At 40.8% G+C, this 27,074-nt stretch overlaps 2 protein-coding genes across 4 annotated transcripts in view; one reads left to right on the top strand and one right to left on the bottom strand.

Moving 5' to 3' along the window:
- Nucleotides 1-7,831, bottom strand: part of Kbtbd3 (kelch repeat and BTB domain containing 3) — a 42,774-nt gene extending 34,943 nt beyond the window's left edge. The window contains exon 1 of one of the 2 annotated variants that reach the window (XM_005077312.4): nucleotides 7,700-7,831. The gene's annotated coding sequence lies outside the window, so the exon portion shown is untranslated. Of the gene's footprint in view, nucleotides 1-7,317; nucleotides 7,447-7,699 lie in introns of those variants that run through there. The other variant, XM_013118554.3, reaches the window with a different exon arrangement.
- A 256-nt stretch (nucleotides 7,832-8,087) lies between these two features.
- Nucleotides 8,088-21,607, top strand: Aasdhppt (aminoadipate-semialdehyde dehydrogenase-phosphopantetheinyl transferase). Of its 2 annotated transcripts, none has more exons than XM_005077310.4 (6): nucleotides 8,088-8,379; nucleotides 8,646-8,871; nucleotides 13,678-13,799; nucleotides 14,499-14,660; nucleotides 16,876-16,947; nucleotides 20,133-21,607. In XM_005077310.4, the coding sequence occupies exons 1-6, from the start codon at nucleotides 8,197-8,199 to the stop codon at nucleotides 20,295-20,297; spliced, it is 930 nt and encodes a 309-aa protein (XP_005077367.1). In that variant the 5' UTR covers nucleotides 8,088-8,196; the 3' UTR covers nucleotides 20,298-21,607. The 2 variants fall into 2 exon arrangements, with proteins under 2 accessions (XP_005077367.1, XP_012974015.1); XM_013118561.3 differs by having other exon boundaries at nucleotides 8,646-8,874.
- Nucleotides 21,608-27,074: the final 5,467 nt, after the last annotated feature.

The following is a 27,074-nucleotide window of genomic DNA, read 5'->3' as shown; positions in this document are numbered from 1 at the left end:
CCTGGGGAATGATGTAGGGATTGCGCTGGGGGTGGAGGGTTGGGGTAGGGCTGGTCGAGGGACAAGGTGGGGGGAACTGGTATTGACATTTGAAGCATGCATGTTTCTAATTTAAATAAAAAATTCATTAATTTAAGAACTATGTGGTTAGCCTTGGATGATTCTATGTTTTGATTAACCAAGGGCGACTGTGTGTTTTGATTAACCCTGGATGATTTTATGTTTTGGATTTCTGTGTTACCGTGCCAAGTAAGAATAATGTCATTATGCTTGTGATTGCTTCACAGAAACATCCTCTGAGAAAAAAACCTGTATAAAAATCCTTGCATTAGGCCTGCAAAATACACTCAGATTCAAACTGAAAAACAAAGCAAAACAAAAAACAAAAAACAAAAAAACAAAAAGGGCGTATGATAAGATTTGAAAAGAAACAATGCTTGTTTTATACAGTATTAAAGCTGCACCTTCATGTACTCATATATGTACTTCATACTGGTAGCCAAACTTTGTAATATAAGAGTCCTCTAGGTGGTATTAATTTTAAAAGGACATGAGTCAGGGAGGTATATTAAGACTTGGCACTGTGTGGCATAACTTAAGTTCCTGAAGAAAACCCAGGAAAGGCTATTGGTGAAAATGAAGCTCGTTTGCAATGAGGGTCTACAAAAGAGTAAAACGGTCTGAGGATATGAAAGCCTAAGAAAGCCCTATAGGTTAAGAAAGTGGTAAGTGATTTACGGTAATGAAAAGTGTTTGAAATTTCTTTCCCCCTCTATGCTAATGTTATGTCAAGATTTCAAAGGTTTAGGAAACCCATACTTGTTGGTTCAAGCAGACTACTCACATGGTACTGTCGGGAGACTACATACCAGCAAGTTGCCAAAAGGAGATACTTGTTCCTAAAACACCTACGTTGACTTCTAAAACACCTGTCCTGTAGGCTTGCTTTCTCTACGATCAAACTAGAGATTACTGTTGATGTTGGCCAGAGACTTATGAAGGATATCTTTATTGATCCTGTAGGAGACATGATGAATATCCAGGAAAGTATTCTACCTTTCATGCAAAATGATCAATCTTTTATATTCTAATTATTGACCAATGGCACCCCAGGTGGAATACAGGGGTCTTGGTAAATTTTACTATAGGATTTATCACAGCCATTCATCAGGCACGATCATAATACAAAGGGTACACATCCCAGTCTTTTAGCCCCTAGGTATAGACAGGTAGAAGATGTGATCCAAAGCTCCTCAAAGTTCCTTACATCCCACCTTCCTGTCACACCATCTCTTATTTCAGACCTTAACCTCTGCATATCAGCTACTGAAATCTGCCTGATTGCTTTGGAGAATACTGGCTATGTGTCCCTCCTGGGTCAAACTCATGGCCACCATTTGTGGTCTCACTTATTGTCTTAGACTCTCTCACCTCTCATAGTTGTGCTAAGCCAAATATCACTACCACACCTTATCTCATCACTCTCTTCAGTATCACAAACTGCTTTAACTACTTAGAAATGTGCTTTATGGGCACACTGAACTCCATAGACTGCAATAATGCTTTAATCCCTAGTACTACCTCCCAGGCCCCCAAACATTCAAAGGCATTATCAATGCCTACCTGCTATTCCCTGGAGTCCCTTTTTCCAAAACTAAGGGTGGGGTCTGGTGAAGAATGTGCCAATTTCCATCACAGGGTTTATAGCAGCATAGAAGACAAATAAGCAGTTCAGGTCCTATACTTTTTGCAGTCCTGGGTGTTGATATCCTGGCTTCTCCCTTTCCCTGGGTCCTGGGCAACCTGGCCCTGTTCCAGCTCCTGACTCCTCTCCTTCTCCTTCTCCAGTGGTTTCTCCTCAGCACCTGCCTGTCAATCCACGCCAGCCTCTCCTGGGCCTGTGCCTTCTCCAGGAACCTTTTATGGTCACCTGGCCTCTCTAACTCTCAGGCTATCTCCCCACCCAGGGACTGGTCTTCTCTGGGCTACCTTCCCTTGCCCGGGGATCCATCTTTAACTGGGATCCATCCCCACTGACAGCTGTCAAAGGCTGCATGGCTGTGTCATGCATGCTTAGGTGGCTGCAGAAGGACTCTGCATGCAGAAACCACGTGGACCTGGGGCCGCACAGAGCTGAGCCAACGGCAGCTCCATGACTCCAGTTTCAATGGCCCCAACTGCTGAGACTCGTTCTAAACCCAGGCCCCCCTTTCCGCATATAAGCAAGAGCCTTCTGCCTACTCTCTCTCTTTGCTACCGATCAGTTAACACCTACCCCTCCCTTTGCTCCCTTTCCCAGTAAACTCCATGTGGGTTTGTTGAGTTTGGCGAATCATATTTCATCGCCCAAAGCTGCAGCAAAGAACAACACTGGGTGCAACCATGGTGTGTGTCATCAATGGAGCTGTGGACGACCATCCATTTTGCTCTCAGTTCATCCAGGATCTCTAATGGTGGCTCAGACCATGATTACACTCCAGAGCCAAATAAGTCTAGATCGGTGCCATAAATGGTACAAAATCAGCAAGGGTTAGACTTCATCCCATCAGAGAGAGGTGGTCTTTGTCTCTTCCTCAGGGAGTAATGTTGCCTCTACCAGTCAGATATAGTAAAAGACAAGATCTGACAACTCCAGAAAGATTTTGAAAAACATAAGAAACAGCTCCAAGCCTCTGGCCCGTGGCTCACTGACAGTCTAATATGGAATTGGATACTTCTTAACCCTTTTTCTCTTCCTTTTCTTAATCCTCCTAGGCAAACACCTCCTTACAAACTTATCTGGATTCCTTCAACAACATTCAAAAGATTTCTAACAACACTTTTAATCAGTTGCTAATAGAGGATCACAGGTACCTAGCCACAAAGAGGTCACCAACTCCCAATTATATCCTGATGGTGCCGATCAAGTTCACCTTGTCCAACAGGAAGTAGTCCAATGATAACATCATCCGTCTTACCCATAACTCGTTTAATCAACAATAAACAAAAAGGGGGAAATGTAAGTCACTTGAGGCACAGGAGTGGCCAGGTCCCTCCCTCCCTTGAGGTCCTCCACAGAACACTTAACTATGTCCTAATGGCTACACCCAGCCCCCACCCTACAGAGTAAAAAGCCCAAGCTCTGGACATGAAATCCCACCAATTCCTATCCTAGAAAGCTTTACCCTGAAAAAGTCCACCTCCCCACAACACTCTGCTCCAAGAAACTCCACATAAGCCCAGCCTTCTGCTCAGTTCTCTGCTGCTTTTCATCCAAGCAGAGGCAGCCACCCTCCTGGTTTTTCCCTCCCCATAAATCTCGTGTGAGGTTTATCATGTGCCACAGCTCCTGACTGTAAGGATACCTTTCCCTCTGAGTTTTTTTGTTTGTTTGTTTGTTTGTTTGTTTTGGTTTTTACCAGACAGGGTTTCTCTGTATTGTTTTGGAGGCTATCGGTCCAGCCCGGCCTCGAACTCACAGAGATCCGCCTGCCTCTGCCTCCCAAGTACTGGGATTAAAGGTGTGCGCCACCACCGCCCGGCCCCTCTGAGTTGTAAAGCTTGTATTCTTCATCCTCACAACCTGACTCTTTCTAGTCTCCTTCTCTGGCTAATGTCCTTTCTTCCCATAGACAGCCCTGGCCATGTCCACTCTGCTGGGCAGATTCACTCTTCTTTTCCCTCCCTCCCTCCCTGCCTCCCTCCCTCCCTCTTTTTCTCTGATTCTGCTTTGGACTCTGAAAGATGCCTCTGGATATTTTCTCTCTTCTACACAAGAAACAAATAAAAAAACAAACAAAACAGACAAACAAATGGCAGTTTCTTTACTGCACCCCTTTGCATATACCTGGGGTGAAACACTCATATATATTCCAGTTTTCTGCACCACGTACATGTTGAGGGGGTGCAGGAAAAAGAAACCTGCCAATGTTACTGCTCTACAACATAGTTAAGGTTTTTCTTGCAAATATGTGAGAGAGAACAGCCAGAGGTATCTGGAAGAATTTACTACATATTGCTGGCTGACCTTTAACTGGCAATCCTTTATCTCAACCTCTTATATGAACAAGCATCACAGAAGTGATCTACTCCATTATGCCTCTAAAGACAGATTCCAAATTCATAATTCTCTCTGTGCTATTACTTCATCATTAACTACTGTGCAGAAGAACACATGTACTTAGTGTTCATGGAAGTAACTTCCAAACAGACTATATTGAAATTATAAAAATCATTTTTAAAAACTTAAAAGCTCAAGAATTAGGCTTCACAACAAATCCTTCTCTCCTCTCTCTTTCCTCTCTCTCTCTGGTCTCTCTGGTTTTTCGAGACAGGGTTTCTCTGTGGCTTTGGAACCTGCCCTGGAACCAGCTCTTGTAGACCAGGCTGGTCTCAAACTCACAGAGACACTCCCCCCCCCTGCCTCTGCCTCCCGAAACAAATCCTTCTTATAAAGTAATGATATAAAAGCATGCGCTACTTCAAAGAAGTAAATGAAACTAAAGCTGACCTGAGTTCAACCTCATCTGGGCTTTGTTTCATTAGTGCCTCCAGTCATTAGTATCTAAATATGGAGTTTCTTATAGAAGTTATACAAATGCACTGTATTAGTCAGGATTGTCTAGACTCACAGAACTTAGGATATGGATATATATATATATATGTATACATATGTTTACACACATATATACACATACACATATATGGAATTTATTGAAATGACTTACAGGCTGCAATCCAGCTAATCCAACAATGGCTAGCTGTGTCCACAAGGTCTCAGTTGGTCTTCTGGATATGCTGGAATTCCCAAAGAACTAGGCTCCAATGCCAATGAAGGAATGGGTGTTCTAGCAAAGTGAGGGCAAAAACGCAAAGAGCAAAAGTTTCCTTCTTCTGTCCTTATATAGACTTTCAGAAGGTATGCGCCACATTAAAGGTGTGTCTTCCCACCTCAAGATCTGGATAATAGGCATGTTTCTTCCAGATCAGAGGTGTGTGTCTTCCATCTCAAAACATTCTGGCTAGAAGTGGATTCACTCCCTTCAAATCAAGCAGAAAACCTCTCACACCACATGTCTGGATAGTTCATTCCAGACGTAGTCAAGTTCACAACCAAGTATAGCCGTCACAAGTACTGAGTAGAACTAGAGGTGTTTTGGAGACTATGGTAGACATACAACTACACTTCCTGCATTTTCTTTCTTTCTTTCTTTTCCTGCTTATCTCCCAGTGAGGATGTGCTGACACTTGCAGCCTCTTAAGTCCTCTACCTACTTAAACAAAGCAAGTGCAGTCATTATCTCTCACTTTATGGATGGGGAAATGAAGTTTTGCTATTTCAGATGCTAATTTAAGTCACATCAGTGAGTAAGTGGGAAGGCGGAATGTAAAGTCAGATAGTCTGACTCTGGAGCCCTTGCTCTCATCAACTACAACACTACAGACTTTTAGAGGATGTGTTTGAGACCTAAATGATGAGAATGTAAGTCATTGGTGGGAGAAAATAATAAAGCTCTCAAGTGAAAAATGAGTCCTTTAGCTTTTAGAAAATTTTAGGTGTCCAGGACAGTTCCCAGGAGACAAAGATGAATTCTATAATCAAGAATCACTAACTTCAAACATGGCAGGGTTTTGATGATATTTCCATTCTTAGAATATATTTCTAGCTCATAAGTGTCAGATAAGTTGAAGGAAGGTTATTTGTTAGAACATTTACAGTGTAGCTATTATTGTGGAAGGCACAATTCTAAAAACCCACAACAACACACATCAAGACATAAGTTTTAACACTAAGCTGTATCTTTAGATCAGGGACATGGCAAAAAGCAATACTATCCACTACTCTGGAGTGATTGCTAGAACGGTGATCAGACCTCTGGCTCTCCAGCACACACTCTTTTTCCTTCTCTGCATGCACATTCTAGAACCCTCACCTTCAAGTCATATCAAACAAACAAGAAATCTCCATCCCTTGACTTATTATTCTCCCCAAGTCACCACTGTCTTTTTCTACTTATTCAGGAAAACATGTTTGACAATACTCGGGTACCATCACCTCCAGTCATCATGAACCTAGTCATGTTCCTCTTGTGACCTACTCAAGCTGCCCTGGTCTGTGTCACTATCATTAAAAACACGGGAAGGAGACAGTGTAATAAAATGTTTAATTACATAAGATGCAAAGCAGAAACCTTAATTATTATTGTAGAAGCAAGGTTAACTGGAAAGGATGGAGTTAACTCAATCCTCAGAAAAGGCCACCTTGAGAAATTCCCTACTTGGCACAAAGCTGATTCAGCTCCAGCCAAGGAACCATAAACACTTCCAAGGAACACCCAAACTGTGCCCACCCCAGTCAAAGTGACCCCATCTGGGTGGTCAGGCAATGACTAATTTTTGTAAATAACATCTTTTCGTCATAACTGCCCTTGTGGACAACAGTTAGTAACAATTTTGAAATTCCCCTAGCCCCCACATCAATGAATCCAAAGGTCACCTACTCTTATCCAATCCTGAACAGCCAACGCACGTACCACCCTTCTTGCGGTTTTTTCCTTTAAAAACCCGTTACAACTGAGGCCAGACACCCTTTTCCTGCAGCTGCTGTGCCAGTTTGCTGGACAGGGTACCTGCCGGGGCTTGTAACCTAACATTAAACCTTAGGCCAGTGAGTGGGCTCCTTGGTGGTCTTTTTCGGGTCTCACGAACTTGGCATAACAAGTATATTTGCTGATTTGGGCATTAGTACTTGCTTACTTATCTATTTTTCCTCACATTGTTTACTGTAGCTTTTTCTGTGTGCTGTAGATACCCTGTCACATTGTGAACGGTCTTCAGATTTTTTTGGGGGGTGAGGGGTTCGAGACAGGGTTTCTCTGTATTGTTTTGGAGGCTGTCCTGGAACTCACTCTGTAGACCAGGCTGGCCTCGAACGTTCTTCAGATCTTAAATATCACCTCAATCATGCTTTAACAGGGAAGATGCTACATGAAGTTAGCATTGTCTGTACGCACACGCTTAAAAACCCCAAGTACCTGCAGAAGACTCGAGGGGGCGTGTCATGTCACAAAAATGTTCACTGGAACACGTAAGGATAAGAGTAAAGCGATCTTAAGGAGTAAAGAACTAAGGAGCAGTGGTTGTGGAGATTACATTACTGCTGGCCTTCGCAGATTGTTCCTGGCAGCCTTAGGAAGGAGACAGGCTGACGCAGCAAGACACCTATCAACCATCAAATGCGGAATCCGTATTCATCCACAGAGACCACTTTTCCCTGGACTCTAACTCGCCCACGACTTTGCTCAGGTGGATGTTCACAAAAAAGCCGCCAACACCCACCTACACCAGCAACCCAGGAAACAGAAAAGCGCCGGTGTGACTTCGCAGGTCTGAGACCTGCCTGGGGCCTTGAGAGGTGCGCGGGCGGGAGTCGTGCCTCGAACCCTGGCGGGGCTCGGCTCACCGGAGAAGGCGTGCACCGCGGCGGCTCTCGGCGGGCTGGTGAGGGACAGGAAGGCTCGTTGTTCTGCAAACGGCAGGGAAGGGTCACCTCCGAGCCGCCGCAGTACACAACCCCGGGGCCACCAGGCTCCTCACTGCGGACCCGTCCTCCCTGGGGCGTCCAGGGCTGCACCGAAGCCGAGGGTGGCAGACCCCTTGCCCGGGGGAGAGTGCTGCACGGCCCCCTCTCCCTCAAAGACCCCGCGCGCGGCTCACCCACCTGCAAGCGCAGTGCGCCAAGTCTCCGCCCAGCTCAGCCCGCGGGGCCCCGGCTGCGGTTGGCTCGTGCGACTGTCCCGTCAGCGCCTCCTCCGCTGTGAGTGGCCTCACGGCTCCGAGCCGCCTGGATCCCGCCCCGTGTGAGGCTCGGGAGCCACGCTCGCCACTCGTCACGCGGCGCCGCAGCTCTGAGTCGCCTCTCCCCGCCCCCTGCCCGCCCCCGCTGCCCGCATCCCCGCCCTCTTCCTTCCTAACCCAGGACGCCTCCGGGTTGGGGGCGGAGCAGCGAAGGCCACGCCCCCACGTCAACCAAAGGAAGGCTGGGGGTGGAGCCCGGAAACGTCACAACCGGGCGCCCGACTTCCTTGTGTGACGCCCGAAAGGGGGTGGGGCAGTTCCTTGGCGCAGACTCCAAGGCCTGGGGGCGTGGCCACGCCGGCGTCGACGGCTCCCTCCCCCCCAGAGGCCGGAAGAGCGGCGGCGGTGCGGGTGAGGCGCATGGTGTTCCCCGCCAAGAGGCTGTGCGTCCTGCCGTCCATGGAGGGCGTCCGCTGGGCCTTCTCCTGCGGCCCCTGGCTGCCCAGCCGAGCCGAATGGCTGCTGGCGCTGCGGTCGATCCAGCCCGAGGAGAAGGAGCGCATCGGGCAGTTCGTGTTTGCCCGCGACGCCAAGGCGGCCCTGGTACTCGCGGCCCGCGGGGTTGGGGAGGCGGGCTGGGCGGCGGCGGCGTGCAGCCAAGCCTCCCCGCGGTGAGGTCGCCTCCGGAGGCCCCTTCTCCTGAAGCCGGAGGCCTGAGTGGTGATCAGTGGTTTGCGTAGCAGTGAAGACGCTCTGGAAGTTGCGAGCTTAGGAGCTGCAGACTTCCCTTTGTGAGCAGCGCGCCTACGCGGCCGGCGGACGACAGGAGGTACCTACCTACCTACCGTGTGCTTTATGTGTCTTAACAGGCTGGCCGGCTGATGATAAGGAAGCTAGTTGCGGAGAAGTTAAACATCCCTTGGAATCATATCCGTCTGCAAAGAACTTCAAAAGGAAAGCCGGTCCTCGCGAAAGACTCGTTGAATCCCTATCCCAATTTCAACTTTAACATCTCTCATCAGGGGGACTATGCAGTGCTTGCTGCAGAACCGGAGCTACAAGTTGGCATTGATATAATGAAGACTAGTTTTCCAGGTAGTAGTTCATTGTTGTGACGCGGAAGTTTGGCTTGTTATGTCTCAGATCTTTAACAATTAGGCAGTTGTAAACCCGGAGACTTACAAATACAGACACTGGCCTTACTTTTTTATCTGACAAAGCCATCTAACTGAAAAATGTGGTTCTTTTAATATTAACCCTTACCCACAGATACAGTAGCTCTGCCATTTTAACCCCTTCAGCTACATATTCTCTGTAGTTGTGCACATGAATTTGCCTTGGTAGTTTTTCTTTTTTTCTTACTGTTGCAGAATACCGAGGCTGATTTACAAAGAAAAGAGTTTATTTAGGCTCATAGTTCTGGGTTCAGGGAAATCCTTGAGGACTGGAATAAGAATTAATTTATTCATGAAGGTGGTGCACCCAAGACCTTACAACACTGTTGTATTTGCAACTAAATTTCAACATGAATTTTGAAGGTCACAAACCTTACTGAGACACAACTCCAAAGACATGACCTGGTATAGAAGGCATATTCTATAATAATCTAACAATCTATAGTGTAATAACATATTATGTAATATAATGGTATGTTATGGTGGAGAATAGTCCACATGGGCTTGTAGCGCCGGTGAATGGTCACATGAGCTTTCCCTGTGACTAGAGTTATCGTCGAGGCCATTAACACTTAGAAGGAAGGCAGCACAGCTAGAAATAGTCTGCCTGGAAATAAACAAACAGATTTTACCACCAGTTTTGTGCAGTGTTGACTGTGGTCAATACTGAGTAAGTCGTTACTAGTTGAATTTTTAATGTTGGGAAGTTAGTTGAGCAGAAATAGAATTTGTTTCTTGTTAATGCTTTATTAAATCTTTGACCCCTGGCAATTTTAATTAAAGCCTTTTTCTTCCTTTTTATAGTTCTATTGGCTAAAGCTTAAATGCTCAGTAACACAAGGGGAGAGATACATTCAGTTGGGACTGGTGTCTTTACCATCCCACTAATTTTCAAATGGCGATTGGATACATCATCCTTTGTTAGTGAAGATTGAAAATACCGGTTGGCTTCACTGGCGATTTATTAGACCAGAATGAGTGAAGCAGTTGACCAAGGAATGTTCTTCAGTCTTGCTGAAAGATGGGAGGTGTAGTGTTGACTAGAAGGGGAAAACTATTCAGTACCAAGCATTGTTAATTGTTAGACACAGTTGCCATAGACCAGTGCTGTTAGCATGTCGAAAGAGACAATTCTCTTTTCCACATTTCATGTCCATAAGAAATGTCAGGTAGGAATGTGGGGTTTATTTCCTTACAACCTGTGTTGACTAAGTACAGGTCATTTCTCAAATCTGGTTTAGGCTTCGAGATTCTAATCCTAGCACAAGTTGCTGATAGTGTAAATTCCTAAAGCTTGGGGGATGTTGTTTCCCTGGCCAAGTCTTTCCCTCATTTCCTAATTTTCATTGACTATTAAAGATGCTTGAGCTTCCTTCAGGTGCTTTGTCATTTGTTCAGTTAACAGTATTTACAAAACAAGCAGGATCAGTATAAAAATTAATATTTAAGTTTGGGAAAAAGTAGGAGTTTTATTTGCATGGTTTTCATTTTCATGTGTGTATTTTTATTATATTTTGGATGCTAATTGGCACAATAAAAATAACTTAAAATATTTTGAGAAGCAATTCTAATTTTAATTAATTCGAGTAATTTAAAATTACTGTGACTAGTTGTACTAACACACTTCTGTATTCCTAGCAGTCTGGAGGTAGAAACAGACTGGTCATGAGCTCAGGTCCATCTTGAATTACATTGCAAGACTGTGTTTGTCACACGCCCCAAAATAGTCTTAGTTATGTAACTGATCTGTAGACAAGCTACTGCGTTATCAGTATAAATTAGTATAGTTGGCATAAAATAGGCCTGGCTATTACAAAAGAGTTGCAGAGCCTGTTTCTTGTCCCTTCCCACACCTTTTGTTCCTCAGGATTAATCATTCCTAAGTGGTTCTCCAGGTAGAGCTGAGATGTGGACACCAGTTTTAAAATTGTGAAGAAAGTTCTCGTTACACATATAATAGAATTCAAACTCATCTTCTTTCTGTTTTCTGTTCTCCGGCATCTACTATTTCTCATTTCTTTCTAGCTGTTTAATCATTGTGTTCTGTCCATGCTGGTCTTTTATTGCCTTTGGTTAGACATTGCTCAGAGACTATTAACTCCACTCTCCCTAAATAGCTCTCATAGTCTTTGAGAGAAATAATTTTATTGTTTTAGTTTTTGCATATATGTGCATGTGGTGCCAGTAGTATGTACAGAGGCCAGATAACAACCCATAGCAGATGTTATCCTCGGAAATGCCACCCATCTCCTAGAAACAGGGTCTTTTTAACCTGAGCTCACCGGTTAAGCCAGATTGGTTAGCCCATGTAAGCCTCAGGGTTCCTCCCTTCTCCCCAGCACAGGTATTCCAGGCTGTACAACCACGCTGGCATTCACATGGTTTCTAATGCCTGAACTCAGTTTCCCTGCTTTCATGACACACTGTCAGTTGAGCTTCTTCACAGCTTCATGGTGAATTGTAACTGAGATGCATGTGTACTGAAGACCTTGGTGTAGAATGATGTAGGTGGGCTTTGAGATTCTGGTACTGGTTACAATGTTTTTTCAGAGGCCTAGAATAGCATGATTTTGTTTGGGATTATTATGTTTAAAACAAACTTTTCAGTTGTGTGATTTTGATTATATAGAACAAGTTAGTAACTGACATTCTTTAATAACTAAACTCTTAAGAAGAATCGAGGTTTTCTAAACTTAGCTGAGAGTTCACATATTTTTGCACCAATGTTCTTAATATTCCATGGGATTAAATAAATTGTAGTAGACATCAGTATATACAAGTAGTATTAAGAATTTGCCTGTGTGTATACCTAGTAATTATGCTGATATTTTGAGGGGTGAGTTTGTTTTTCTACTGGGATTTTTCTAATAGTTTTTCTTCTAATTTCCTATGTAAACTGGAATAAAATAAAATAGTTGGCTAGTGTGCTTTGCCCCATAACCACAGGGTGGTGCTGTTGTCCTTAGTTGAGTCTGGAAACACCTTGGCTTGCTGTTGACTGTGCTTTAATATGTAGCAAGGCCATAAGTAATGAGTTACATGACTGCTTGATTGCCTTTTATGTTAATCGTTTTGATATATATACTTATTTTTTCTTTGATTGCCTTATACTTAGGTAAAAAGTAAAGTTCTTGTAGGTTATAAGTGGAGAACTTAAAAAAGACAATGATACAGGGTGAAAACAGGCTTATATTAAATTTATGAGTTTTGTTTATTACCCCCATTAAAACTATAGTTTCATACAAAGTATTAAATATTCCAAATCCAAGTTAAGATGTTCCTCCTGTTGATTTTATATATGCTGCTTATTCCAGAGTCCATTAAAAAAAAGTTTATCTTTTTAATTTTGTAGGTGTGTGAATTTGGAGGCCGAACATTATTATTACATGAGTTCTTCTGACACTTTCCACCTTTCTTAATGTTTTTGACAGTCTCTCACCAACCCTGGATGCTTGTCAGTGAGCTTCTGGGGTCCAGCTGCTTCTCCCACCCCTACCCTGCTGACAAGCTGCCCCCCCCCCCACCCGCATCGGGCTTACAGACACTGGTGACTGCTATGCTTGCCTGCTTTTACAGTGCTGAGGATCCAAGCCTGGTTCCATGCTTGCTCAGCAAGCTACCTATTGAGCCATCTCCTCAGCTCCTTACATTTTGAAAAGAATTTCTCTAGGATGTTATTTATCAAGCCAATAGATGCCAAAAACAACAAATGAACCAGTTTTCATTGAAGTGCTCAAGTAGTTCTCAGTGAACTGAAAAAGAGTCTTAGATCACTTAAAAAGATCCATCCAGGTCGCTAAATGGTAATATTCTCTTGTTCCAGGACTCCCAAGATCACATTGTAGTATTTTAGTGCTTGAAAAATGAATGAGAATTGCTGCAGTCTCAAGTACCACATATATCCGGATTAACCAAAATGAACCTGTTTAGAAGACTTGACTATTGAAGTGGGAGGTTAGGGGAATCATAAACATCTTTGCATAGAAACTGACTTGTAGGGTTTCCTTCCCTAACTCACTATGGTAGAGGCATTTGGTTACTGCAGAAATTCTAAACCACATCAAGGAAGACTGCATTTTTATTTCATTCCAGATGCTCTGCTTCCGACAGTTGAGTGTGTGTATGTATATGTTGATTTTTTTTCCTCAGTAGTAACTTTAAATAAACAGTATGTATTGTTTAACTGTCTTCTAGTTACAAACTGTTAGGAAATAGTTACTTTTTTTTCCCCCAGTAATATAGTAGAGTGAAAATTTAAAACCAAATATAGCGTGGAAATTTTATTTTGGTTTTCTGAGAAGTATTTTATCATACATAAGATGTTTTAGTTGTTTAATCTTTATAACTTGACTGCCAGGTATTGTGTTTTTTGTGAGATCTTTTGAAAACAATTGGGTTTTCTGCCTAATTATATAATTCACAAATTCTTGGTAAACTACTTCTACATTAACCCATGCTTGTCATGTTGTTCTTTTTAGCTCCTAGCTAATTTGGATATGCTATTTTATGGAAGAGTATTTCTTTTTGTTTGTTTATAGTAATAGGAATTCATTTCAGGACCTTGCACACCAAACTACATTTCAGCCCTCATTTAGGATTGTTTTCTGTATAAGTTGACTTTCCTTTTTTTGTGGTATTCAATAGCTTCAGTGATGCAACAGCTTTAAAATTTTATTTTCCTTTTGAATAGTGTATCTTTTTAATTCTATATTCTCTGATTTAATAGGTCGTGGTTCAATTCCAGAATTCTTTCATATTATGAAAAGAAAGTTTACCAACAAGGAGTGGGAAACAATCAGAAGTTTTAATGATGAATGGACTCAACTGGATATGTTTTACCGTCATTGGGTATAATTTCTTTGTCATTTTGACAGTAATAATTTCGTTGTCTTCACTAGAAATAAGAGTGAAGGACTTGGTTTCCTGGTAATGCCGTACAATGCTTGATCTAAATGACCAAATTCCTTGAGAACTTTTTTATTATCTATATTACATTATTATGGCATTGTTTTGAGAAATTGTAGCCTGTAATGTATAATTAGCAGGTGGCTTTTTATTTTTTGTTTGTTTATTTTTGTTTTTTCGAGACAGGGTTTCTCTGTATTGTTTTGGAGACTGTCTTGAACTCAGAGATCTGCCTGCCTCTGCCTCCCGAATGCTGGGATTAAAGGCGTGCGCCACCAACGCCTGGCTTTAGGTGGCTTATTTTTAAAACTAAAGTTTTGTTTATTATTTATGGTAATGTGCTTTGTATTAAACTCATACACATGAGCCCCATTTAACAGAAGATGTCACTTTAGTGTCTTTATAATTCAGCAACCTCATGAGGATGACACTGTTTGGTCATTACTGTTTACATTTCAGGAATCTTAAATGATTTATCTGAATACTACTAGCACGATTTGTTTCTGGTGCTGTTATAATGAACAAAGCAAAGGAAAAAAGTTATAAAAACAGTTAGAAATCCAAATGTATTGTATCTGTAAATGTTACAAAAAGTTGTAGCTATTGAATTCTTTAAGAGAAAAATGTCACTTTCTCTTGTAGGCACTGAAAGAAAGCTTTATAAAAGCCATTGGTGTTGGATTGGGATTTGAAATGCATCGACTTGAATTTGATGTATCACCATTAAACTTGGATATAGGCCAGGTTTATAAGGAAACACGTTTGTTCTTGGATGGGGAAGAAGAAAAAGAATGGGCTTTTGAGGTAAAATACTTATTGTAATTATTATAGCTAAGACTTTGCATATCTATGTAGATGAGTAATCTAGGGTGTTCCTGAAATTTACAAGAAGGTCAAGAGTACCTAGGATATGTCTGTTATGTGCTTGAATAGGTTCAAAGTACGTAACTTAAATTGGATCATTAAAACTCTTCAGTCCTAGCAGGGCATAGTAGTGCTTGTCTTTAATCTCAGCGTTTGGGATCTCTGTGAATTGGAGGCCAGCCTGGTATATAGGCCAGCCACTTACGTGGTGAAACCTTGCGTCAAAAACAAAGAAACAAAAAATTCTTAATTTCAAAAAAAGAGTATCGTATTTTAAAAGGGGTTGGGACTTGTGTTTTAAAATGTTACTGTCTGTCCTAGTTTGGGTTACTATTGCGATGATGAAACAACAGTGACCAAAAGCCAGTTGGAGAGAGAAGGCTTTATTTGGCTTACACTTCCATGTCTTAGCTTAGTCCATCTCTAAAGAAGTCAGGATAGGGACTCAAGCATCTAGGATGTATCTAGGATGGGCAGGGTATCTCTCTATAGGGAATGGACTCAAATAGCCAGGTCATGTACTAGGGATAAATACTGGTTCCCCTGCTTTGACCCCACAAACTATCCAAGCCACCCAACCATCACCCACATTCAGAGGGCCTAGTTTGGTCTTATGCAGGTTCCTGAGCTGTCATTCCAGAGTCAGTGAGCTCCCACTTACTAGGGGTCAGCTGTTTCTGTGGGTTTCCCATCAAGGTCTTGACCCCTTTGCTCATATTATCACTCCTCTCTCTATGACTGCACTCCAAGAGTTTGGCCTAGTGCACCTGCTTCCATCAGTTACTGGGTAAGGTTCTATGATGACAATTAAGGTAGTCATCAGTCTGATTATAGGAAAGAGAAGTTAAGGTATGCTCTCCACTATTGCGTGGATTACTGAGAATTTCACTAGTGCCAGGTTCCTCATTAATCCCACAGTGGCACCCTCTATCATGGTATCTCTTTCCTTACTTCCGTCTTCTGTCCTTCCTCCAACTTGACCTTCCCAATCCCTCATATTCTCTTCCCCCTTCCTTTCTCTTCTCTGCACTCCCCTGTCCCCCTCTCCCTCCCTGCTCCCAATTTACTTACGAGATCTTGTCTTTCCCCTTCTTGGGGTGGGGCATCCATATATGTCCCTCTTAGGTTCCTCCTTGTTTCCTGGCCTCTCTGAGGTTATGAACTGTAGGCTGCTTATAATTTGCTTTATGTCTAATATCCATTTATGAGTAAGTACATATTGTATTTGGTTTTCTGGGTCTGGGTTCTTTCTAGTTCCATCTGTTTGCCTACACATTTGAAGATGTCATTGATTTTTATTGCTGAGTAGTACTCTGTTGTGTAAATGTTTCTCATTTTCTTTATCCACTCTTCGGTTGAGGGGCATCTAAGTTTCAGGTTCTGGCTATTACAAATAATGCTTCTATGAACATAGTTAAGCAAATGTCTTTGTGGTGTGGGTGTGCATCCTTTGGGTATATACCCAAGAGTGGTATTGCTGGGTCTTGAGGTAGATTGATTCTCAGTTTTCTGAGAAACCCTCATACTGATTTCCAAAACATCAGCCTCTTTTTTTTTTTTTTTTTTTTGTTTTACGAGACAGGGTTTCTCTGTATTGTTTTGGAGGCTGTCAGTCCAGCCTGGCCTTGAACTCACAGAGATCCATCTGCCTCTGCCTCCTGAGTGCTGTAATTAAAGGTGTGTGCCACCGCTGCCCGGCTCAGCCTGCTTTCTTAAAGAACCCAGAACCACTAGTCCAGGGATGGCACCACCCGCAGTGGGCTGGGCCCTCTTGCATGAATCGTTAAGAAAATGCCCCCACAGACTTGCTCAGTCTTATGAAGGCATTTTCTCAGTTGAGGCGCTCCCTCCACTCTGATGACTCTAGCTTGTGTCAAGTTGACAAAATTAGCCAGCACACTGTCCTAATAGAGGTTAACACAGCATACGCTTTTTAGTGAATAAAATAGTTAATCCTGCTTACATGCTGCATGGTTTCAAGAGGGTGTGTGTGTGTATGTGTGAGAGAGAGGTAGGGGGAGATAGTGGGAGGGGGGGGGGAGAGAGAGCGCAAGAGCACGTGCCCAATCAGAGGTGTATAGAAAGTAAATGAAATTTAGAAATATTTTAAAAATTCGATTTATGTTTTATAATCTGTTTATTTGTCTTATTTTAGGAAAGCAAAATAGATGAGCACCATTTTGTTGCAGTGGCTCTTAGGAAACCTGATGGATCTAGACATCAAAGTGTAAGGCTTTATGATTTTTTAAAATCTTTCCATAAAGTAAGAATGAATCAATGATATTTTTGCTTTTATTTATGAAAATTCTAATTTACCTTGTATTAGGTTAGGGGATCAGTGGTCTGAATTTTTTTTTTCTTATAGTTTGCAAGGTTTTTTATTTTCTAATCTTAAAATTATCTGGTATTTCGCATATACACACATGCTCACAGAAACTTTACAAGATCCTGTTAGCTTTTTTATATTTAAATGCCCTTAAATGTTGCAAGTAAAATTTTGGTAGTACTATCAAATTTCCAATAGAAGCTCACTGTCATCACTGTCCGTCATAGCAAAAATTTATTTGCTGGTTAATTGGGGCTGTCTTGAATATAAAGGGCACAAGGTTGAACATTGGTGAATATTAGAACCACGTTACAAATTAAACCTTTTCTTAGTGTTATAGATTGTTCCCAGGGTTTATGTGAGAGTTTATATCATATTGGGATTTAGGTTGGTCTCACTTCTTTTCTTTCAACTATAATCTGTTTATATTTCTAATATTGTTATCTAATAAGGGAAAACACTTCCTATAGCTGTAGTTCTGTGTAATTTCTTTATCGAATACTAGTAGCAAAATTCATGCCTTTGATTTTAGGAAATTCATATGACAAAGTATGTATATGTATGTGCACATACACCCACAGAACATTTCTTTTATAAGTAAGTGTTGAATTTTGTCTTAGACTGTTTTCTTAAGATTAGCATGTTAGAATTGATACTTGATGGGAGGTGGTTATTCTTCCTCTCAAGTCTCATGCTCCCTTTGAATACCTTTTTTGGGTACATCTTTATAGTTCTTTATTTTAATAGTATATTCTTTGAAAATGTTAAATGTTGTATGGGCTATATTTTTATCATCGATTTATTACCTCTAATTCTCCCTTATGGTCTCTACTTTGCCTCTTTCCCAGCTTCAAGTGCTTTAGGGTAGGATATGTTTTGTTGTTATTGATATTGATAACCTCAAGTTCAATTAGTGCTGCTCATGTGCATGGGTGCTGGGAGCCATATCCCCAGTGACTACCTCTCCCAGTAAGGGTGGGGTGTCAGAGGCCCTTCTCTCACTGGTGAAGGAATTTTGATGTGTTTGATTTTGTGTAGGTCTTATGCGTTGATGTGTGTAATACCTTGCCATGTCTAGAAGTTTGCATTTCACAGCTTTCTTTTATATTGCCAGCTTATTTTTTTCTGCTCACTCTTCCTTTATGTTTCCTTAGCCTTGGATTAAGGGAAGGGAATATAGATGCCTCATCCACAGCTGAGCACTCATTGTTATTTGTGTTTGTCACATGACCTAGCTAGGAGTGTGTTGGTTAACTTATGCGTTACAGAAAGAGCTCCCCTGAGCCTGGCGTTGGTGGCGCACGCCTTTAATCCCAGCACTCAGGAGGCAGAGGCAGGTGGATCTCCATGAGTTTGAGGCCAGCCTCGTCTACAGAGCGAGTTCCAGGACAGCCTCCAAAGCAATACAGAGAAACCCTGTCTTAAAAACAAAAAAACAAACAAAACAAAACAAAAAAGAACTCCCCTGACCAAAGTGAGAATAACACAAATCTATGGATATTAAAGTAGTGGAAGGCAGTTTGACTACATGACAGTTTAATATAGTAACAATTATAGATTCCTCCCCTAGGGCCTGTGCTATCCCCAGTCATGAACTTTTGACTCAATTTTACTATATCAGGTATAAAATTGGTCCTGTGAAACAGGCCCTGTGTCCAATAAGAAAATAATTGATTGCCACCATAACTGCCATGCCACTGTTTCACACCATTGTTAATGTCTGTGCTTTCAGTACCTCTGCTTCTTTGAGTAGAGTGCTGCCGCAGTGCATAGTGGGAAAAATAGTTGTAAGTCCAAGTTTACCTTTTAACTTGTGTGATCAGCTCTTGCAAATGGTCTTTGTGAGCCTCAATTTCCCATCTGTAAAACTGAGATGACACTATTATAGCATGGTCTAGAAACCATATAAGTAAGTACTGAACTTTATTAAAGTAGTGTATAAAGTTCAAGTATTGTTTAATACGAATTGATTAGCCCTCATCGGAAGTGCTTGGACTGAAAGTGTTTTGGATTTCAGATTTTATCGGATTTTGTAACATTTTACTCATTTATTTAGGCATTGATGGGAAATGTTCTTCTGTGTATATGTTTGTCTTACTGGCTGATAAATAAAGCACTGTTGGCCAATAGGGAAGCAAGATTGGTGGGACTAGGAATCCAGGAGAAGTCGCCAATGTGATCCAGGCAAGAAGTGACACAGCAGAGCAGAGTCAGTATATAAGCAGGGACAAACAGGAAATCAACATTCTTCTCTTCCCTTCTCTGTGGAGACGCTGAGCAGATGCAACGTAGACTCCAAGGGAGTAAGGGACCCAGACCTTTTCTCTGTTACGATAAGGCCACATGGAAATGCATGGATCATTAGAAAATGGATGAATAATTAAGACTGAACAAGCCAATAAGAAACCTAAGTCGCCAGCCAACAGCTTATAACTAATACAGTGTCTGTGTGTCCTTTGGGGCAGAGAAGGGCAATGGGACCTAGCCAGGCCAAAAAAAACTCACGTTACAATGCATAATGATGCTTTACAGTTAGGACCCAACTTTAAACATGGTCTTCATTTATGATTTCATATATACCACCTACATCCAGGCGATTCTATAACATGTTTTTAGTGTTTCTGAGTTTTGATTGGCTTGACACATAGTCAGGTGCCTTGTTGGTAGTAATAATTTGAGTGAGTTTCATCCATGTTGTTAACAACAGATTTATTATGCCAGGCTCGTGTTTCAGGAGTGTTTGAAAAATTTTGCCTGTGACCCACTTCTGCTTGCTGTAATTACAGATACTCAGATTCCTTATATGTGTGTATACTGAGTTGATCCTTCTGCATATGGGCTCTCATTAAGTCTGTGTTTTAAGTAAATACTACAGGTGGTGGCAAATATAGCTTGAAAGACGTGTTTATATTTCACTTTTTAAATTGATAACAGTAGTATAAGGAGTTAAGATAATATTGTAGCCATTTTACTAAGCCTTAATTTAGTACTGATGAATTGGAATTATTTTATAATTATAAAACTGATTATATGGTTAATATGAAGTAAAAATAAAGACTAGGCAATCTTTTTCTTTTTTCTCTTAGGCTTCATATGAAGATGATTCTAAACCATCTCAGAGGCAGTTTACCATTCTTAACTTTAATGATTTGATAGCATCTGCTATTCCTATGATACCCGAGGATCCTTCATTTTGGGACTGTTTTTGCTTCACAGAAGAAATTCTTATACGAAATGGTACCAAGTCATGATAGATTCCCTGAGTAAAGAAAAGAAAAGGGGGCAGTCTAATGTGTTCACTAAAATAAAATGCTGGATGTGGTCAAATTTTATTTATCAAAATATTTTTAAAGACCCAAATGCTTTTTAAGAGCAGATTTCCACTTCAGTGGCTCCTTTGAATATGTTTACTTCTTACTGTCCAGAATTGTAATTGATAGACTTGATGACAGAATCTTCCAATGATAAATGTGCTTTATAGAAAGAAAAAAGTGTAAACTTACTGAAGGTAAGCATTTTTCACAAAACTACCATAAGACTTGAGTTACCATTCCAGAAACTTTTGTTGCAAATGCATCCATATTAACTTTTTTAAAAAGAGATCATGTGTTTTGTAAGTTTAAGAAAATAACATCTGCTCTTTGTAACTGTTCTTGTTGCATAGACTTAGTGGTTCTAAGATACTGCCTTCTTTGATGTCTGTGGCACACAGTGTAAGGATTAAGTTGTCATTAGCATTACACTACTCATTTTGCCTTAGCTGTGGTAACATAACCTGCTGCTGGAGTGTCCAGGTTTCTTTATAAAGTTGTGACATTTGTTGTATCAGTGTTGAATAATCGATTCCCCCACTGAGATGTCTGACATTTTTACCACTGTCAAAAACAGACTATTGAAAGGAAAAGCCAAGCCTGGCTTGGGAGAAATTCATTGAGGTAACACTACTGGGCTTGAGTGAGATGTTTCATAGTGTACTTATTTCCTTGTCAGCAGTTTTAATTGGATCATTAATGCAAAGCAGTAGTACAGTGAAAACTCGTATTTTGAGAGGTGTGCTTAATTGCATCTTGCAGACAGGTTTTAGAAATGGAATGACTGGTTCAAAGGGTTTAAACAAACAACTTTGGTATGTGTTAATCATATTTCTCTTGAAAAACTGCAGTTTATACTTTAGTTGTGTGTGAACGCAACCATCTTTGTACCCTTTGGTCAACTGTAGGTATTGTCTTGCTTTTATCTGAAGATTGGATGGCTTAGTTTTTGAAAGTGATGCCATATTTAAGTTTGCATTTCTTTCATAACAAATGAGGTTGATATGCCATTGTTATTGGTTATTTGTATTTCCTTTTTATGAACCTCTTGTTCATCTTACCTGTTTTTATTTACTAAATAGACTTAAATTATGAACATAATATTAAGATGCCAAGACCATCATATTGATGAGAGAATCTATCTGGTTGTAGTGCATGTCTTCAGGAAGTCTTAACTACTGTTAAATATTAAAAAGTAGAATAATGTCATTGTTTTTATCACCAACATTAAAAATTGTGTGTACATAAAAGTGTTTTATATGTATTTTTATTTTATTAAGCATGTTTAATTTTGCAAAACAGAAAATCTTACAGCACTTTTAATAGATGAAGTGTTGTTGTCTCCTGCATGAGTTTAATACTGAACTGAAAAGATCATGTCTTCTTATAATAAAATGGTACTTATGGAATTCTAGGGGCTTGGCAGTTTGCCACCTGGCTAGGTACATGACTTCCCTCTGTAACTGTGCAGCTAGCAATGATAGTATCAGTTTAATCTATCCTAAATAATTGTGGCATCTCCTTCCCCATAGGCCGAGGAGTGTTTGCCTCTCTCTTGTGTTCCCTTTCCTTTGCCTGGTATGTCTTTCATGTACTCCTTTCTGTGATTCATAGCATCGGTTAACATCTCAATAACTGAGGAGCACTGGACAGTTTTGTTTTGAGAATTGCAAGAAAAAGGGAAAGTCCCTTGAACAAAGTGATGTGAGTTTAGTGTTTTCATAAATAATTTACTCCTCTACTCCAAGCATATCTTATTGGTTAACAATGTTAATTTCCACTTTTTTTTACAAGTATATGGTATTACCAAATAGTGAATTTGATTCTGGCCTGGAATTCAGTGCTGGTTCATATCCATGTTTCTTTGCTCCAAAACCATTTTTTACATTGTACCATAGGCTCAGTGTATGGCTTGATGTGTTTTCATTAGTAACTTTGTACAAAGGAATTTCCTTGGGTGTCTGTCTGTCTGTCCTTTGCAATTTTATACATTTGGTTAAATTTTCAGTTAGAAATTATTAAAATTCTATTACTTGGGATTTAAAAATCTATTAAAGAATTAGATTTTCATAATTTGACACTCGGTAGTTGAAATGTTGCCATCTAAACATTTGATAATCAAACAAATGAATGTACATACAGCTGTGCTAAAACAATTTCCTAAAGCAATTCAGCTACTTATATTCTTAAATAAGAAGACATGAAAACAACTAATGAAGTTCATTGGGGGCAAAGGGGAATGAATATACAACCATGGCACCTGTCAGTTTGAGTTTGGTAAAGGTGGTGAGATTCATCTTCAGTTTATCAGCTAAATGTTACCTGGCTCTGTATATCTTAATCCAGGGTCATTTATGGTAGAGTATCAGTCTTCCAGTGCAAGTATTTCACATATATCAAATTATTTGTTCATTGACGCTTTATGAAGTAGGTTCTGTTACTCCTGTTATAACCATGGGGAAATAAAGTACTGAGATGGAGAACATAATCTTATGGTTACTGTTGCTGTGGTGAAACACCATGACCAAAAGCAACTTGGGAAGGAAAGGGTGTATCTAAGTCCTAATTCCATACAACAGTTCATCAAAATTAGCGAGGGATGAGCTCAAGCGGGACAGGAACCAGAAGCCAGAGCTGATGCAGAGGCCATGGAGGGCTCTATTTACTGGCTTCTCTCCATGGCTTGCTCAGCCTGGGTTTGTTTTGTTGCTGTTCTATAGAATTTATGCCTACGAGCCCAGGGGTAGCCCCACTTAAAATGGCCTGAGTCCTCCCACATCAGTCACTAATTTATGAAGACATTTTCTTTAGGTTCCCTCTGATGGCTCTAGATTGTGCCAAGTTGACATAAAACTTGGAACTACCATGCATCCATTTAGTGGTGGGTAGATTACTCAGATTTGTGCAACATAAAGCCAGATCCTAAACTGAGCTACTATTGTAAGCTTAGTGTTGTGTTGGTAAATATTGAACAACCAATAACACTGACAGGCATGGTAGAATCTGGAAGACTTATGTCACATACTGCCACATTTATTTCAGATTGTGTTTTGAGGAATAAAGAAGATGTAGCCAATATCTGTTCTTCCTCATGATCCCGTCTAGTTTCATGACTAACATACATACACAATACTTTTTTTTTAAGTTTTTTGACCATTTCGTACATTTGTGCAATGTATTCTAATAAAATTTACCTTGAATACTACCTTCGTATCAACTAATGACCCCTTCCCAACCAGTCATCCTCTTATTTTGTGTTTTTTACTTAGTGTAACTTTTGTGAATTTGGGGAAGTTATTTCCAGGAGCATGGGCAACTTACCAGTTATGAGACTCCCTTTGAATTGTTTGGAGACCCCCCCTACCCCAGAGACATAGCTCTTGGTTATCTAGTAGAACTAAATGATTTTAAGATCCTATTGCTGAAGACACCACATACTTTGGATACAGGGCTCAGAGCAATCAACTAGAACTGAGCTGTGAGATCCCTGTTACGTGCAAGAAAGCACTCTGCAGGTTGCTATGAGAAAAATCAATGACTGGTGGTTTGAATAGGCATGGCCACCATGGATTTATGTTTGAATTCTTGACCTGTAGGGAGTGGCACTATTAGGTATGGCCCTGTTGGAGTAGGTGTGGCCTTGGAGGAAGTGTGTCACTGTGGAGGCATGCTTTGAGGCCTCATGCTCAACCTATGTATGCCCAGTGTGGTAGGCAGTTCACTGTTGACTGCGGATCAAGATGTAAAACTGTCAGCTCCTTCTCCAGCACCATGTCTGCCTGCACGCCATGCTTCTTGTCTTGATGAACTAAACCTCTGAAACTATAAGTCAGTCCCAATTAAATATTTTCCTTTGTAAGAGTTGCTGTGGTCATGGTGTCTCTTTACAGCAATAGAAACACCAGCTTTTAAAAATGACTCCCACTGTGGGTTCTGTATACTATAGTTCCATTGTGCCAGGTAAGGTATAATAGTAACATGAATTGGGAGTAATAAACAACTTTCTAATTGTATTTGAGACCTAGTTTCTGTGAATGATTTTTATGCCTGATTCTGTAAAAACCTATGACTAGTGAGATTATAGGCCCTGAATGTACTACTGATATGTAGCTGCACTGCCTTCTTAGATATTTAGATACATAAACTAGTGCTACTAGCTCTGGGTCAGAGAAGATTTTTGTTTTCTTTTGCAGAGGGTAATAGGTAATGCAGAGATTTTTTGTTTTCTTATGTTAAGTTGTCAAGGTAGACATGTTACAGATTTGGCCTGAGTGTCCATCAACTGATGGATGATTACAAAATGTGGTATATATAGACAATGAAATTGTCACTGCAAGAAAATTTAATACCCCTAGAGATCATATTCACAGGGTTGTATAGCAGTTTCCTTTGAATTGAAACTTCCTCTGAAGGGAGGAGGCAGGCTTATGAGACTGAGAAAGTAAAAAAAAAAAAAAAAAAAAAAAGTAAAAGGTCCTGTAGGGTACACAGTCACTGTTACACAACAGTAAAAGATTGCTGAGAAGCAGAGACTTTGTCCAGCCCAGCTGCCTAAAAGTTGTACAAGGAGCTTGACGTCTGCCGCTTTGAAATCTCTTGCCACCCATGCTGATATAGGGTTTCCAGTGATGCATCTGCCTTTCAAACATTAATACGCCTTGTCTTAGGGTTTGTATTGCTGTGAAGAGACACCGTGGTCACAGCAACTCTTGCAAACAAAAAACATTTAATTGTGACTGACTTAATACTTCAGAGGTTTAGCCATTGTCAAATTTGTGGGAACCATGGTGGCATGAAGGTAACTGAGAGTTCTACATCTGGATCTGAAGGCAGCAAGAAGAGACTGTGAGACACTGGGCCCATCTTGAACATCTGAAATCTCAAAGCCAGCTCCCAGTGACATACTTCCTCCAACAAGGCCTCACCTCCTAATAGTGCCTCACCATATGAGCCTATGGGAACTGTTTTTATTTCAAATAACCACACTCCTATAAGTAGTTAACAAACTTACTGGTCAACTAACCTATACTTGGATGGGATCATTTCTTTGGTTTGTCCTGAGATGGATAGATATTTGTTAATGATTCCACAGGAAATCACACAACACTTAGAGAAGTACTTTCTCCTATACACAGAGCCTACATTTTGTGTTGTGTGTTGTGTGTGTGTGTGTGTGTGTGTGTGTGTGTGTTAAGAAAATAGAAGGAAAAGCAAAACCTTGAGATTAATGGGAGGTGAATATAACCAAACTACATTATAGACTAATGAAAATGGTAAATGTCATTGTATAATGAATATGTGCTAATAAATAATAAAATAACTAGATAATAAAACAATTTAACAAATTACATGGTTTGGCCTGGTGTAGTGGTACACATCTGTGATCAGAGCAATGGAGATGAAGGATAGAAGGTTGACACAAGTTGAAGACCGACCTGCCCTGTAAAATGCATGCTCAACAGTGCTCCATGACAAGAAACTATGTCAAAAGCAACATGTGCACATGATACTCAAACAAATCTGTCGCTGTTACTCATCCAAGCTCCTTTCTTAGCTGGATGATCACCGCAGACTCAGTGCTCTGCTTCCACTCTCCCCTCATTTGAGGTAAGGGTTACTCAGCAGCCACTTCACTCACAGGAAAAGGCAGTCTTGCTACCGCTCATATAAACTGTATGGACTGGGTTAGATTTCTTCCCTGACCCTACTTCCATTGCTCCTCATGATCTCCTGTAGCAACTCACCAATATACTGTTCTTTGAATTTCCATTCATGCTACACGCTGTTGAGAATGTTCTTTGTTTATACACAGTCCACTATTATTTCCATCAGATATTCATTCAAATGTCATCTCCTTAGTGGGTCATATATTGTCAAAATCTGCACGATATCCTCTCCACAATCCCCAACACTTCTGATCTTCCTATCCTCTTTAATTCCTGTTACTTAACTCTGTATAATGTGACACATTTTACTTTTCTCTGGACTGCTTTTGTTTGCTCCTACTTTCCTATAAACAGAAATTAACTATTGAATGAGCAATTATTGGGATTCCATATTGGTTTCCTAGGGCTGTCAGAAAAAGAAAACACTAAAGACTGCTTTCAACAACAGAAATGTATTCACTCGTTGCTGAGGAATGGAACTTTGAGGTCAAGGTTGCAAGAAGGTTGGTTTGTTTTGAGACAACCCCCCCCCAACCTTCTACTGGCTCATAGATCAAGCCTCATCCCTGTGTCGCCAGTTCATTTTTCTCTTTATTCCTCTATATGTGTTAGTCACTTTTTATAGGGACTGCGTTAGCTCTTCTCATTACCTACTCTAAGTCAGTGTAAAATAATCTGACTTAGAAGGTTTATTTTAGGTCGGTTTCAAAGGGTTCACTTCCTGGCTGCTTCACCCCATGTACTTAAGCAGAAATCAAGGAAGCAGGAAGAATAGCATAGCTCTTAGGGGACAGGAAGCAAAGGAGAGGGTCTGTAAACCAGTTCCATTTCTTCAGTCTCTATCTCCAAAAGTTTGTGGAGCCATCCAAAATAGTGACACCATCTGGGAACCAAGAATTCATTACATGGGTTGTAGGGGATACTTCACAGTCAAATCGTAAGAGGGATGCTAGTCATACTTGATGAGGGCCTGTTTTAGTGACCTTATTCAACACTGAATTGCCCAGTCTGGTGTAGTCCCAGTTATACAGAGTTACATTATGAACATAGC

The sequence above is a fragment of the Mesocricetus auratus genome, unplaced genomic scaffold, assembly GCF_017639785.1.
Source record: "Mesocricetus auratus isolate SY011 unplaced genomic scaffold, BCM_Maur_2.0 Super-Scaffold_100040, whole genome shotgun sequence".
Classification (NCBI taxonomy): Eukaryota; Metazoa; Chordata; class Mammalia; order Rodentia; family Cricetidae; genus Mesocricetus; species Mesocricetus auratus.
This window is presented reverse-complemented; position numbering and strand designations above follow the sequence as displayed.